The sequence below is a fragment of the Taudactylus pleione genome, unplaced genomic scaffold (genome assembly GCF_031769625.1).
Source record: "Taudactylus pleione unplaced genomic scaffold, aTauple2 ptg001014l, whole genome shotgun sequence".
Classification (NCBI taxonomy): domain Eukaryota; kingdom Metazoa; phylum Chordata; class Amphibia; order Anura; family Myobatrachidae; genus Taudactylus; species Taudactylus pleione.
In genome coordinates this window covers 1,119,308-1,134,028 of record NW_028285415.1, presented here as the reverse complement: position 1 = coordinate 1,134,028, position 14,721 = coordinate 1,119,308, and the positions used below count along the sequence as shown (strand labels likewise).

At 46.8% G+C, this 14,721-nt stretch overlaps 1 protein-coding gene across 1 annotated transcript in view; it reads right to left on the bottom strand.

Annotated features, from left to right (window-relative positions):
* LOC148454302 (guanylate-binding protein 1-like) overlaps window positions 1-14,293 on the bottom strand; it is a 113,312-nt gene extending 99,019 nt beyond the window's left edge. The window contains exons 1-5 of the mRNA XM_088461089.1: window positions 14,226-14,293; window positions 13,751-13,833; window positions 12,953-13,152; window positions 9,693-9,820; window positions 2,389-2,498 (exon numbers count right to left, since the gene is read on the bottom strand). Of these exons, the coding sequence (XP_088317215.1) occupies window positions 2,389-2,498; window positions 9,693-9,820; window positions 12,953-13,152; window positions 13,751-13,830 (518 nt within the window). The 5' untranslated portion in view covers window positions 13,831-13,833; window positions 14,226-14,293. The remainder of the gene's footprint in view (window positions 1-2,388; window positions 2,499-9,692; window positions 9,821-12,952; window positions 13,153-13,750; window positions 13,834-14,225) is intronic.
* Window positions 14,294-14,721: the final 428 nt, after the last annotated feature.

Here is a 14,721-nt window from a genome sequence, read left to right as displayed (position 1 = left end):
GAAGTCACCTAGGATAATAGAGGGAAGGTCAGAGGAGAGAAAGTGAGGAAGCCAGGAAGCGAAGTTGTCAATGAATTTGGAAGGAGGGCCAGGGGGATGGTAAATAACAGCTACTCTAAGGTGAACTGGTTGGAAGAGGCGTATAGCATGAACCTCAAGTGTAGAGAAAGTAAGAGATGGTTCAGAGGGTAGGAGTTGGTAGGAGTAACCGGGGGATAGAAGGACCCCTACCCCACCACCATGGCGACCCCCAGGCCGAGGGGTATGAGAGAAGATGAGACCCCCAGAGGAGAGAGCAGCAGGGGAAGTGGTGTCAGAGGGTGAAATCCAGGTTTCAGTAATGGCTAGGAGATGCAAGTTTTTAGAGATGAAAAGGTCATGGGTGGGTACAAGTTTGTTACATACTTATCTGGCATTCCAGAGGGCACAGGATAGAGGGACAGTGTTTGTGGGAGAAATGTGAATTAGATTATTTGGGTGCTGTAGCGAGAAGGTGAGTTTAATATGGGTGGCCGAGATGAATGTAGTGGAGAGATTATGTGAGGACCAGTGCTGGGAAGGGAGCCTGTAGGTGGTTGGCAGGGAGGGAGTTTAATATGATGGGGGTGGTATGGGGTGACATGGAGAGGAGGTTTGGAGGAAGGATTATCAGTGGGGTAGTAGGACAAAGGAGGAGTAGAAGAGAATGAAAGTGTAGTAGTGGGAGAGGAGAGGGAGGACGGCAGACAGAGGAGGGGAGATAAAGGAAGGAGGAGGTGGAGGAGACAAGGGGGAAATGATATAGGAGGAAATAGGGGGTAGAGCAGAGTAATAGGTAGACAGTGAGTGGAGGGAGAGGTACACATGATAATGGTGTGGAAGAGTTGTGTAGGGGGAGGAAAACTAGATATGGGAATAAAGTATGAGTGCAGAGGAGCAAGTAATAGTACAATGGAGGAGAATGTGCCTGCAAAATTTCCAAACTATTATTGAGCAGAGGAAGAGAGGAGCAATGGACTATTAAAGTAAACTGAATTAGAAGACAGATGACATGCTAGGAAAAGAAGAGAGGTGGGAAGATATTATTTCTAATACATATACTAAAATTGGCACTGAATACAGTAAGCTATGAGTTGTTTGTGAAACGAGCGAGTCAGTACAAATAATAGCAGGTGTAAGTTCTTATAGTGAGCAAACAGAGGCCAGTGATGATTGTCCAGGTGATGCAGACAGAAGTTGCTTGTAGTGTAGATATTGTGAACTTACATTTAGAAATGACTATAATAAGAAATAACAGATAGAAATACTATAAATGCTATCCCTGTGTAAAGAGACAATGCAAGAGGACATATTTGTAGGAGGGCACAAATTTGTAGTTTGCAGAGGGTGCCAAACACCCTACCACCGGCCATTCTGGGTGGTGACTGCGAGGAAATAGGGGGTAGTAAAACTGGCGCACAGTGAGACAGTGTATTATGGGTGTGTCGCTGAGAGATGCTCACACAGGAGGCCATACTGAGGTGGAGAATCTGCATCTGCCATAGGTCTGGTGCAGGTGTCCATGGTGTGACCGATGTTTGGACCTTTACAGACCAGACGGTAATATGGTTACTATAGGCGCTACAGGTGGGAGTCTCAGTCCTTACACATTCATAGATTACACCTGGGAAGGGTTTTCTATCAGCATTAGTATAAAGCCGCAGGTGCAAATATGGCTGCAAACTCTAAAGCAGCTGATTCAGCATGTAACTCATCAACCCAGGGGCGTTTTAAAAGAAGAGGGGTCTGTGTGCAGACTACGTGCAGGCCCCCTCCTCTCTCTAGCGGTGCCGCGGCAGATGGCGGGTGCAGTAGATTCTGGCTTAGTGCCAGAATCTACTGCTCATGCACGGGTCTCCTTGAAAATGGTTCCTGCGCAGTTTCCCCGGGGACAGCAGTACTGCGCATGCGTGTGACACTGTAAAAATGGCCGCCACCATGTTCCCAGCGATTTATGCTGTTCTGCAGCGCCGGCCCCGTGCTGCAAATCAGTCTGGAGACAACAGATAGGCAAGTATAAAGACCAAATAGCTGTACCCATTATAAATACGCCTCTGCATCAGCCCCAATGTGTGACTAATTTGTGCTCACCATGTCTTATGTTTAACTGAATAGAAAATACAGTAATCTTACAATGATTCTTTAATGATGAGATAAGGGGAGATCGCACGTTTATTCCATTAAAGGTGAGGACCTCCAGGTCTTGCACAGTTTTCAATACTGAATATTGACACTTTATATTAGCACCTTTCTGTATTATATGTAGTGCACAGTGAGCCTCGTGTATAACAATATACCTGCATGCTGTATTTTACAGATAGAACAGATAAGAATATTATTAAATCCAGAGTGACATAATTGGAAGGATACTTCAATTTGTTCAGTGCATCCTGGTCTATGGTGCCCTTACTATTATACACCAGGGCGCTGCTCAGGAGAACGGCCAGGGAGAAAATCCTGATGTCATTTTTGCTGTCGCCCTGCAAAAGAAATATATACAATAAAGCAACAATCTTCTCACTGAGATCTAACAAATGAAAGCAGAACATAATATTGTATATGTTGGTATTTATCACTGGCTGCAGCCTTAACATGTTAGAGGGGTAATCGTGGATCCACTATTATATCTGTCCTTTCTATGCTTTGTGTAATTCCGTAGTGTAGACGGGATTGTAGCGCTGCCTGTTTACTGCAACAACTGTTCTCCTTCATGGGAGGCACAGAAAGAGCGATACATGTACTGTATAACTTTATTAGGTCATTGGCCCTGATTCAGAGCCGGACGCAAGTGGCTGCTCGTTCGCTCCGAGCGATGTTTGCCCAACTGTGCATGCGTACGGATCGTTATACGCATGCGCGAACCACTCAGTGCGGCCGAAATTCATGTGCTCGCAAAATAGCGAATGCCTGATAATTTGAGTGACAGAAAGAGGCGTATGTGGGTGGTAACAGGGGAAGGTGCTTGAAAACGGGGAGTGGAGATCCGATCGCAGGCGTGCTTAAAGGTCAAAACGGGCGTTTTATGGGTGTGCATATTTAAAACAGCAGCGTCATTGACCACGTCACTGGGTTCTTTTATAGCCAGAACTGCTCGCAAAATTGTGGTAGCAAAAACCAACCACAAGAATAGTGAGCAGCTCATACCCTGGTCGATGTACTCGATTAATCTAATAAATAGCAGACATGACGTAGGATGCGAGCGGCCAGGGGGCGTATTTTTCCAAAAAACGACCGCAAGTTTTGTTCGCTCGTTCAGACCTAGAGGTGTGAACAGACCGCAAACAGCGAACGGTTCATTTGAATAGCCACCCCTTGTTTTAGAACGAACGACCGCAAATAGCGAGTGGCTCTGAATGAGGGCCATTGTTCTTTACAAGGGGTTATTCATTTAAGCTTGTCACTGCTACAGCGTACACCAAGGACTGGTTCTGATTCTGAGCGGGCGGCTGGCCAGGAGACTTGCATACTACTCCGGGCGGTTGGGATCACCACACAATTTTCGGGAGCCTCCCGTCCATTCTGGGAAAGTAGGCAAGTATGGTTTTATGTTACCCACAGGGCATGGATGTGCCTAGGATAATGAGGAGCAATGCTCTATGGGCCTGATTAAGCACGGATCGCTATTATGATCGCAGCTGTGATTATGCATGCAGGTCTGCTGTGAAAGTATGCTAATGAATGCAATCGCCGTGCCATCGCAGCCCAACATAAAGACGCCCACTTCCCCTTACTCACATCCGTAAGGAATGGGTATGAAAAACAGCCCGACAAAAGCAGAGTTAGAAGCCCGACAGCACTGGAAACCCGATCGTGGATAGGTGAGTATATACTAACCTAACCCCCCTAACCCTCCTTAGGGGTGCCTAACCCTAACTTCCCCCCCAAGTGCCTAACCCTAACCACTCCCTTCCCCGCTGCCTAAACCTAAGTCCCCCGGGGGGTTTCCTAACCCTAAGTCCCCCCCGGGGGTGCCTAACCCTAACCCTCCCTCCCTCCCTCTCCCTAACCCTCCCGGGGGGGTGCCTGACCCTAAGTCCCCCCCGGGAGCCCTAAACCTAACCCTCCCCCCCCGCGGCTGTGCGCTCGCGGCGCCTGGCATCTCTACGATCGGGATGCCGGGCGCCGGTCTCCCGGCGTCAGGGAAATGCGGGCGTCTACATTTAGACGCCCGGCATTTCACCCTTGCCGGGAAAATGACAGTCGGGAAGCCGGCTGCCGGTATTTAGGCAGTCGGCTTCCCGATTGCTTCCCCACCCGTAATACCTTACAAGTCTGCTAAAACATCGGTACCACCAAGTAACATCGGAGCCTCAAACACAATTACACAAAGTCAGACCTTACTCAGAAATGACTAACATTCCTGTACGCAGTGAGAGCTGAAGCTGCGTATGCCATCGCAGTGGTTAATTTATGCACGCCCCTGTAACGGGGTCCAAATTCCCTGGCATGCCTGCGTTTTGGCGATCACGCCCCATCGACACCCCAAAACGCTCACTTCCTGTTGATCAATCTAGGATGATTCTGCATGGTCTATGGGCCCGATTCAGACCCCTTCGCTAGGCTGCGTTTGTACGCAGCAGTCAGCTGCCCAAGTATGCAAATCCCACAATTGCATGGCAAGACATAAGTACGCCCACTATGTCTTGGCGTGCGATCGCAGTATGTTTTGAGATGCCCACCAGCCTGTCTTAAGACGCCCACTTTGCCTTCGTAACACACGTCATCTCCAGGAAGTGTATGCAACAATCGGTTACATCGAGGATCATCGGAACCATACGCAGCACTTGTGGTTGACCATACCCTACCGCAAGCACGGCGAGTGCTGCAGTGTTTTAAACAGTCATGTGACGTGTACTATGATGCTGCGCCTTAATTATGCACGCCCTAGAAACAGCGTTTTGATGCTCAAGCACGCCTGCGTTCGCACCATCACCCCCCCATTTCCTATGACCTTCCCTGTCACCACCCACAAGCGGCACATTCTGTCACTCAAACTTGCGGGCCATCTGTGTAATCGCTGCGATTGCTTTCTGATCTCAATGACTGGTTCGCGCACTTCGTCTTTTACGCATGCGCAGATAGCGAAAATCGTCCAGCAGCGTGTGAACGCAGCCTAGCGAATGGGTCTGAATCGGGCTCTCTGTTCGATCACAGTGATCACGCACGCGCACTGCAATGCATACACATGTACAGTACGCAACAATCGCCCATCTGCGTATACTGCCGCGATCTGTGCTGAATCAGGCCCTTTGTTCCTTAAAAATAACATTTTACATTTATATGTGTGTGTCCAAATTTCAGTGGACACCTACAGATGTGTCTTCATACTGTACACCTAGCCGTAATACGCCACACAATGCCACCCGGCGCGACTGAGGCAATCCGAGAGGTGAGGCATAGCATATATTTATTTTAATGTCGTATTCGCATCGCAAACACAGCAAAACACAGCTCACAGTGCACAAGAGACGCTGGTCTGTGACTTTAACCGCGCAGGAATTAGTTTTAAGCAAAATCAAAGTCACAGAAGCAGAACGGAACTTGGTGGGGGGAAATTTGCGGCCGCTGCATCGCAGAACTTCATATAGAGATTCAGCCTCAGCCGCAGACTAAATGTACAAATGTCGCACATCAAATTGATCTGTACCGTCCCGCTGTTATACCTGTGGGCCGAAGTGGCCCGCAGGTGGTCAAATGGGGATGTTAGGGACCCCCACCGCCGTAGCTGTGCGGCCATGCCGGACACCAGAGTAGCTGAATGGAAGCTGTGCACACTCAGTGCCGGGAGAGGGCTGGGAGAAGCCCAATCAGCTTACCTTCAGCCTGACGTTATTTAGAGGCGTGCCATGCGGGCACACCTCCAAATAACTCAACTTAGGGGGTGTGGCATATTGTAATTAGGCCACACCCCAATTCAAGTCATGTGCTGCAAAGGGCGCTATTAACAGAGCCAGCACACGGTGCTCCAAACCCTGTAGCCGGCTTTGCTCATGGGCCCCCTCCTTTCTTAAACTGCCCCAGCTTGGGGTAATTATTATTAAAAGAAAACAGAAACTGTACGTCATGCTCAGATCAGCAGCTGCTGGTACACAATAAGGACTTTGAACCATTTTATCACAGTGTACAATATCCAGTTTCACAGGGATAAATGTTTCAGTATGATCTCAGGAAAGGAGAGGGACACACACAGAGCCCTATGGCTGTTGGTACATATTGGGCCAAATATAATAGGGTGTCAGTTTTAGTAACAGTACAAACTCGCACCTTGAGCTCTGATTGGAAATCGCACTTTCCAAAAGTGGAGGTGGTATTCTAGTTTCTACGGGTACATGGGCGCTAACCTGAAGAAGTGTGCCAACGGAATGGTGGAGGCAAAGTACCTAGGATATATTGTAGGCAGTTAACCCACAGCCCAATAAAAGGTGGAAGCCGTCCTCACATGGCCTACACCAAAATGCAAGTCACAACTCAGGACATTTCTTTGTCTGGTAGGATACTATCGCAGGTTTATACATGACCTAACAATGTCTGAAGAAACAGTTCCCAGATAAAATAGTGTGGTCTAAGGGCCTGATTCACCAAGGATCACTATTGCAGCTGCGATTACGCACGCAGTTCAACTGCGATAGTATACGAATTCCTTGAGATCTCTATGCCATCGCACCACTACATAAGGATGCCCACTTCCCCTTACTCAAATCCGTAATGTTTAGCATAACTGCAAAACCATCGGTACAATCGAGTACCATCGCAGCCTCACGCACACTTGCATAAGGTCAGACATTACTCAGAAATGGCTAACTTAAGCGCACGCTTGAGGCCTCAGGCTGCGTAGGGCAGCTCAGTGGATAATTTATGCATGCCCATGAAATGGTGCTTCTGCATTTTGCCGACCACCCCCACTGTACAATGGGCCTGCACAGTCACTGTGATCGCAGTCCCGATCTGGAGTATTCGCAATGCGACTGAGTGCATATTGCGATCCTTGCTGAATCAGGCCCTAAGTCGGCAGAGAGTGCTTGGCAGGATAAGGCCGGCCTTGTGTGCAGAGCCTGTCGTGCAAGGACCTAATTTTGTGAAGCAGTTTGTATTGCAGACTGAGGCCTCGGGTACAGAATTAGGGGCAGTCCTTTCCCAGGAGGTAGTGGGGGAGGAGAAACCCATTCTCTACCTCAGCCGGAAATTGCTGCCCAGAGACCGCAAATACTCATCTGTGGAAGGGACGAGAATTCAAATGAATCACAGACCATGCGCCCTTACAGTGGATGCACACGAACATGGAAGTAAATGCTATTGTGACCCGCTGGTTTTTGGCCTTACAGCCATTCAAATTTGAGGTGCAGCATAATCCGGGGAAACCGCACCTCAATGCAGATGCCCTTTCCAGAATGTTTGTAGGTCCCAATCCTCCAAACAACGCTGTGGTGAAGCTAGAGGAGGAGGAAGGGGGTAAAGAAGGGGAACTCTGGAAGCTGGTGGAAGAGTGTGTTCCCGAACGCTGTCTATGTGATCCTTGTCACAAAATCACACAGACGGTGTAAGGGTTAGCATTACTGCCTCACAGTACTGAGGTCGTGGGTTCAATACCCACTACGGCTGCAACTGTGTGGTTTTTGTATATTCTCCCTGTGCTTGCGTGGGTTTCCTCTGGGTACTCCAGTTTCCTCCCACACCCCAAAAATATACTGGTAAGTTAATTGGCTCCAACAAAAATTAACTTTAGTGTGTATGTGTGTGAGCATGTGATAGGGAATATAGATTGTAAGCTCCACTGGGGCAGGGACTGATGTGAATGGCCAAATATTCTCTGTAAAGTGCTGCGGAATATGTGTGCGCTAAATAAATATATATATTACACATACACACATACATACATACTGTACTATGAAAATTTTATTCACCACTAAAACTCAGCCCTAAGTCTTGCAGTTATTAGAAGTCTGGACACAATCTGTAATTAAAATCCCCCTAGACATGCTAGGTATACAATAGAGAGATCAGATCCTTATAGGCCAGGATTTCCAAACTGCAGGCCAGATGCGGCTTGCCACATGCTTCAATCCAACCCACTGACCAGACAGCAGTTTAGAGTAATCCATCTGCCACTACTCCTCTGCCCATCGTCCCCAGGAAGTGAGAAGAGCTCCAGCTGGCCCTATCCGAGAGACAGAGCTGAGGGGAGGGGATGTCCCCTGATTGGAAGCAACAGCCTACCCAGGTGTCCTGTCCCGATGCCAACCCCGACCTCTAGAGACCTGGAACAGTATTTTAGGAGAGATACCATGTCCTGAGGATAATACAGACCACAGTCAATATCTGAGGGACAGTATATGAGGAGAATATAGACCAGGGACTCTCACCCGCAATCACAGCTCCACTGTTTGCATTATACAGTATCTTATCACAGTGAGTAACATTGTAATCTAAAATCATTAAAATATTTTTACTTCAAGATATTTTTATTAGTTTTTGTATTTCATAGTAAATTATTTACTCAGCTGAGAACCCTGTTCTAATTGCTAAGAGGCTCCAGTTAGTTACACACTATACAATTATTGGGCCGATTTGCTATTTCACCGATAAAACATCCACAAACCATTTTTTTTTAATTATCCGATCTGTTGGTGAAGACTGAAAATCTTGTCCTCAACTTCTCGATATGGATCGGTGTGAGCGCACTCTCAATAACCTGCCCATATTCCCTATGTTCTACTGTCACCTTCTGTGAGAGGACATATGCAACATCCGTGTGGTGTGGTGGAAAATCCATAGGATAATGAGTAGCACAGATATTGGGGCTCTCAATTTGACCAATCACCTCATTTGTCATCCCGATCAGAAAAATCAGACAGTGTGTTCCTGGCTGTACTGTGCGAAAAAACTAAATGTTGTGGCCCTGTGTTCAAAGGGCCTGATTCTGAGCCGCCCGTAAGCGGCCGCTCGTTCGTTCCGAGCGATGTTCGCACATCTGCACATGCGTATGGGTCGTAATGCTCATGCGCGAACCAGTCAGTGCGGTCGGAAATCGTGTGCTCGCAAAATAGCGAATGCCAGCTAATTTGAGTGACAGAATGAGGCGTTTGTGGGTGGTAACTGGGGAAGGTGCTTGAAAACGGGGAGTGGGGATCCGAACGCAGGCGTGCCAAAAGGTCAAAACGGGCGTTTTAAGGGTGTGCATAATTAACAAAGCAGCGTCATCGACCACGTCACTTGCTTGTCTTTTAGCCTGAACTGTTCGCATGATTGCGGTAGGAAAATGCTAGCACAAGAATAGCGAGCAGTTCATACACCGTTCGATGTACTCGATTAATCTAATAAATAGCGGACATGATGTATGATGTGAGCGGCCAGGGCGTGTTTTTCAAAATAGCGAGTGCATGTTTCGTTCGCTCGTTCAGACATAGAGGCGTCAACAGACCGCAAAGAGCGAGCGCTTAATTTAAATATCCGGCCCCTTTTTCAGAACGACCGTCCGCAAATAGCGTCCGGCTCTGAATCAGGCCCAAAGTCTTTTCCTTAGTAAGGCTCTCCAAGAAGAAAGTCTGGATGCCTCCTCTATAGGCACTGACGTTACAACCTCCTGCAGGAAATACATATACTAGCCTCATATACTGTAGGTCATATAGATCCTATTCTTCCGTAGTACACATGGAAGATCTCATTGTCTACCTCACCTTCTCCACATCTCCCAGACCTTCTGTGTCCAGCAGAACCAGGGTGTGATTCAGTTTCCTTGGATGGGGGATGCACCACATCCAGATGCCCTTGGTCTCCGCTTGGACATTATACCCCAGGTTAAAGCCTGCAAACATTTATCACAAAAAAAATCCTTATTAGAACTAAAGTTGGTGCCAGAATAAAAATATAATTATCTCTGAAACCAATACCATTAGTCTCTACTGGCTGCAATATGGTACAAAATGGATTTCTTTTTGCGACACCACTGGCTTCATATATTGTCCAATAAAATAAAAACAAAATGTGTCAATCCCAAAGTACCATGAAGTTACTGTGAAACTATAGATCCAATAAGATATGGAGTAATAACAATAAATGTATAGTAAGGACCACACCTGCATTAGTCATTTATACATTGTGTTATGTATACAGCATATACCACCTAAGTAATTCTTCATTTTATATAGTTCTATAGATAGGTGCAGAAATGGACGCATATCACCCAGGCGCTGCGGCTGTGCGATAATACGGCGTAGGAGGTGTCTTGTGTAAATAGAGGTCACCGGCTGACTTCTGTGGAGGCAGCATTGGATCATCTCTGTGAACATCGGTCACCTGAGTAATCCCCAGGTCACTCAGGATGGCCGGGAAACTGACGCTGCATCCCAGGATGCAACCACTGGCTTCAGCACACCTAGAAAATAGGGTCCGACATGCCCCCGTAGTCTGGGATGCTGCCCGTTCCCCAAACACCAGGAGCATGTCAATTAGGCTGCGACATCCGGGCACTGCGAGCAACATCGCAGCCCTGGAACTGCACATGCTCAGTGCGGCGTCTGCTCATGGGCAGATCTGAAAACATTGGAGAAGTACAGTATTTAAACCATCAGGTTTGTGTACAATGTGCCCAGTCTTACCCACCCCATACAGTGTTCCCAATCTGGCTTCTGTCTGGATCCTGCTTCTGTCTCCTGTCATGAACTCTGTCATTTATTTGACTTTCCCCTACTTGCTGCCTGCCCTGACCTTGGATTGTTTATTGCTTTATCTTGCCTGGACTCTGTCTTGTTACTGGAATTTCTCTGCATCACTGTTGGATATCACATCCTGACTTTCTGTATCCAGTCTCTGGTATTTTTCCATTATTACACATTGACAACCTGAACATCTGTCTAACTCCAGCTGTGCTCTGTCCACTCCACCTACTGCCCAATAACAACAGACACAAATATCCCTACTACTTTGAGATGAAGACCTTGGGGCATCCCAGTACCTATGAGCATATAAATGCTCCAATGGAAAGGTCTGCAATAGGGGAAAGTCTTACATAATGGTTCTAGGGGTCTAGTTATATCCACAAGTATTGTCCAAACAAAGACATTGGGTATAAGTCCAACCTTCTACAAGGGATGTAGTTATAATCCCGGTGGTAACTATTTTAATTCAAGTCACATGCAAAACTGACTGTAATGAAAGAGTGTCCATGCACAGTACACTTTAAAATATAATAAAAATATTTAAAAATGGGCATTGACACCCCCTCCCTAATTCCTCAACCAGCTCCAGTTTAGTGTCCCTATGAAGTAGAGCTGGGGCAGGGAAAGATGCATACCTCCTTCCCAAGAGCACATTAACATTCTAATACAGGTTTATATGAACCTTGGGAAGTCACATCGGGTGAACCTGGCCCTACTGGACTCACCCTGTGCACTAAAGTTACCCTTCCCATCAGGAGCAGCATTTATTATACAATACTGGAATATCTCTGAGAGACAGGGGCTGCTGAGATCTTTAATGAAAGTGAGATTTGCCATTTTCAGAAACCTTTAGAGGACTAAATGTTCAGACACTCATTGGGGGAGATGTACGAAGCCCAGAAGCGGTATCAGCGCACGTATTGTGCGCTGATACCGCTTCTCCCAGATGTATGATCGGGGGTCTGGGCGGTTAATGCGCCCCTGTCATTATCGGCGCTGCTATATACAAGATAGCAGCGCCGATGGCAGGGTCATGTATGAACGGTCATAACGCATGACCGTTCGGCCAGCTGTCGTTAACAGCTACAGCCTGGCGCTAGCCTATCCCCACAGCAGGGAAAGTGCTGTCCCTCCTGGGGCTGCTGCCGGCTCCAGGGCTCCACGCGGGGATCTCGCGATACTTGCGAGATCCCGCGCATGCTCAGTGGAGCCGGCCGGGACAGAGACGCAGCGCATCAGCACTAGGCTGATGTGCTGCTGTCTCTAGCGGGTAGCGCCGGAGGGGGGAGTTAACGCTCCCCCTCTCCGGGCCGATGAGATGTTTATACATCTCATCGGTAGTGCTTCCTGCTTCGCCTCGGTAAAGAGGTGAAGCGGGAAGCGTTATAGCGGCACGTTAAGTGCCGCTATAATACATCTACCCCATTATATAATACCTGATACCAGGGAGACCTCTGTCTGTTTTGTTACAATAATGCTTCCATTTCAGATATATCACTGCAACATTTTTACCAAAGGCCATTTCTTACATTACAGGGAGGATAATATATTATTAGACAATATCGGGGGAGTTATATTAAACCTTTCATAAGAGGACAAGTGGAGAAATTGCTCATCGCAACCAATCAGTTTATAGAAACAGTATAATTTATCTAACACATTCTATAATATGATAGGTTCAAATTGAGTCGTTGCTACACAATGGGAGGCTGTTCCACTTGGTAAGAATTAAAATAACTCCTCCTTATTAATATTAAACTGGTCACAAATGGCGTCTCCTATTACCTGACCACTGACCTCTCTATATGTACATATGTAGCACTTATACCTTACTGCACTCCTGTTACCTGACCCCTCTATATGTACATATGTAGCACCTGTACGTTCCTGCACTCCTATTACCTGACCACTGGCCTCTCTATATGTACATATATAGCACCGGTACCTTCCTGCATTCTTGTTACCTGACCACTGACCTCTCTATATGTACATATGTAGCACCGATACCCTCCTGCACTCCTGTTACCTGACCACTGACCTCTCTATATGTACATATGTAACACCGGTACCTTCCTGCACTCCTGTTACCTGACCCCTGACCTCTCTATATGTACATATGTAGCACCGCTACCTTCCTGCACTCCTGTTACCTGACCTCTCTATATGTACATATGTAGCACCTGTACCTTCCTGCACTCCTGTTACCTGACCACTGACCTCTCTATATGTACATATGTAACACCGGTACCTTCCTGCACTCCTGTTACCTGACCACTGACCTCTCTGGGCTCCAGCCAGCTTGTTCATCAGGTAGGACTTCCCTGTCCGATACAATCCTACTATGGACACCACCACCACCGGCTGTGTGATCCTGGAGAGGATGTCTATGGCGTCAGGGTTTGTTTCCAGCTTTCCATCAGGAGTGTTGTTAATCAGACAGACTGGGGCTTCCATTTTCATGTCTGAACCCATCGGCAAGCTGAGAATAGTAAGGCGTGAAAGTAGCTGCATGGCACATATAGGGTTAGTTATACTGAGAATGTATTTTATTTCTGTAACCAAAGCTGAGAACATGTATAAGGCTAGAGTGTTTTTCTCTATATGGAAAGCCTGCAAACTGCATAATCTGGAAAAATATTAACGAGCCATTATGTATCTGATTGAAATATTTAAGTGATGCATATATTGGAATTGCAGCCTGGAAAGTTCAACTAAAGCTGAAAGGCTGCATTTTGATTAAAGAAAAAAACAGCTTGTGTAATATTCATGGCTCCCGCAGTTCTGTTTCTTCCGTCTGTCTGACATGATAATTGATGACCATAGGACACCAGGGAACGTATTTGCAAAGGGAAACTTTCTCTGTATCCTGATATAGGCAATATATACACAAGGTGGTGTGTACTATAACTGTGCAAATCTATATACACTAGGACCACACAATTGTTTTATGTAATACTAATAACACACAGGGCAGAGAAGTGTAATAAGGGAAATGGATAGGTAAAGGAAGCAGAAAAAGTCTGTAAACATATCTGCAATACAAACGGGCACAAATGACATTTATGTACATAACGTACCTGGCGTTCTTCCTCTCTGGGAGCAGAAATCCCTCTGTGATGAGCTGGTGATTGGGAAAGTGTCTCTGGTCTCTGCACATGGACTATGATCAGAGAGTTATTATATACACTGTAGCTATTGGGTGCGAACGGAAGTGAAAGTGAAAGAAGCCAAGATGAGAGATAAATGTATCACACACTTTTGTATTATGTGCAAATGTTGTTTTTAGATTATTCTCCTCTTCTCTATCCTATTATTTAATCTTATATTCCTCACTATACGGGAGATGTATCAAGCGTTGGAGAGAGTTTGCTCTGCTGCGGGCACCCCATTAATATACCAGCATGAAACCTAATAACTGCAGAAATCCTTCTGCCCACGATTTATGTACCATGGGTCGGATCAGACAAGGCAGCTATCATACTGGGTACAGCTGAAGTAGCAGACTCTCCAACATAACCCATTACATACACAATACTCTGCTCTTGGACTTACCTCTTAATGTATGATTGCAGACACCTGTGCTACACCTGTCTCATCAATTACCTAGCTCACCACAGGTGACTGCAATCATACATTAGATGGGAAGTCCAAGACTTTTGTACTTAATGGAACGGGTCATGTTGGAGGGTAGGAAGTAGCTGTTTAGTATGGTGTAGAACAGGGATAGGGAACCTCAGTCCCGGGGGACTGTATACGGCCCCTGGAATCATTTGGACTGGCCATCAGAGCTTTTCTCTGATCGCCTAATCTGGCAAGCAGGCCGCCTCGAATGGCACCCCGCAGCCAGAATCTATGCAGCAGTTCAACCTGGATAATCCTTAGGATGCTTCAGACGGTCACGCTGCTGCCCTTACAGCTCCCTTATGGGCATTGCTGTAATCACCAGTGATTGTGGCCCCGCCCCATGTGATCTCACATGGAGGGGGCGTGGCCTTCAAATAATGTTATATGTATCAAAATGACCCCTGGTGTAGAACTACAAGTGCCA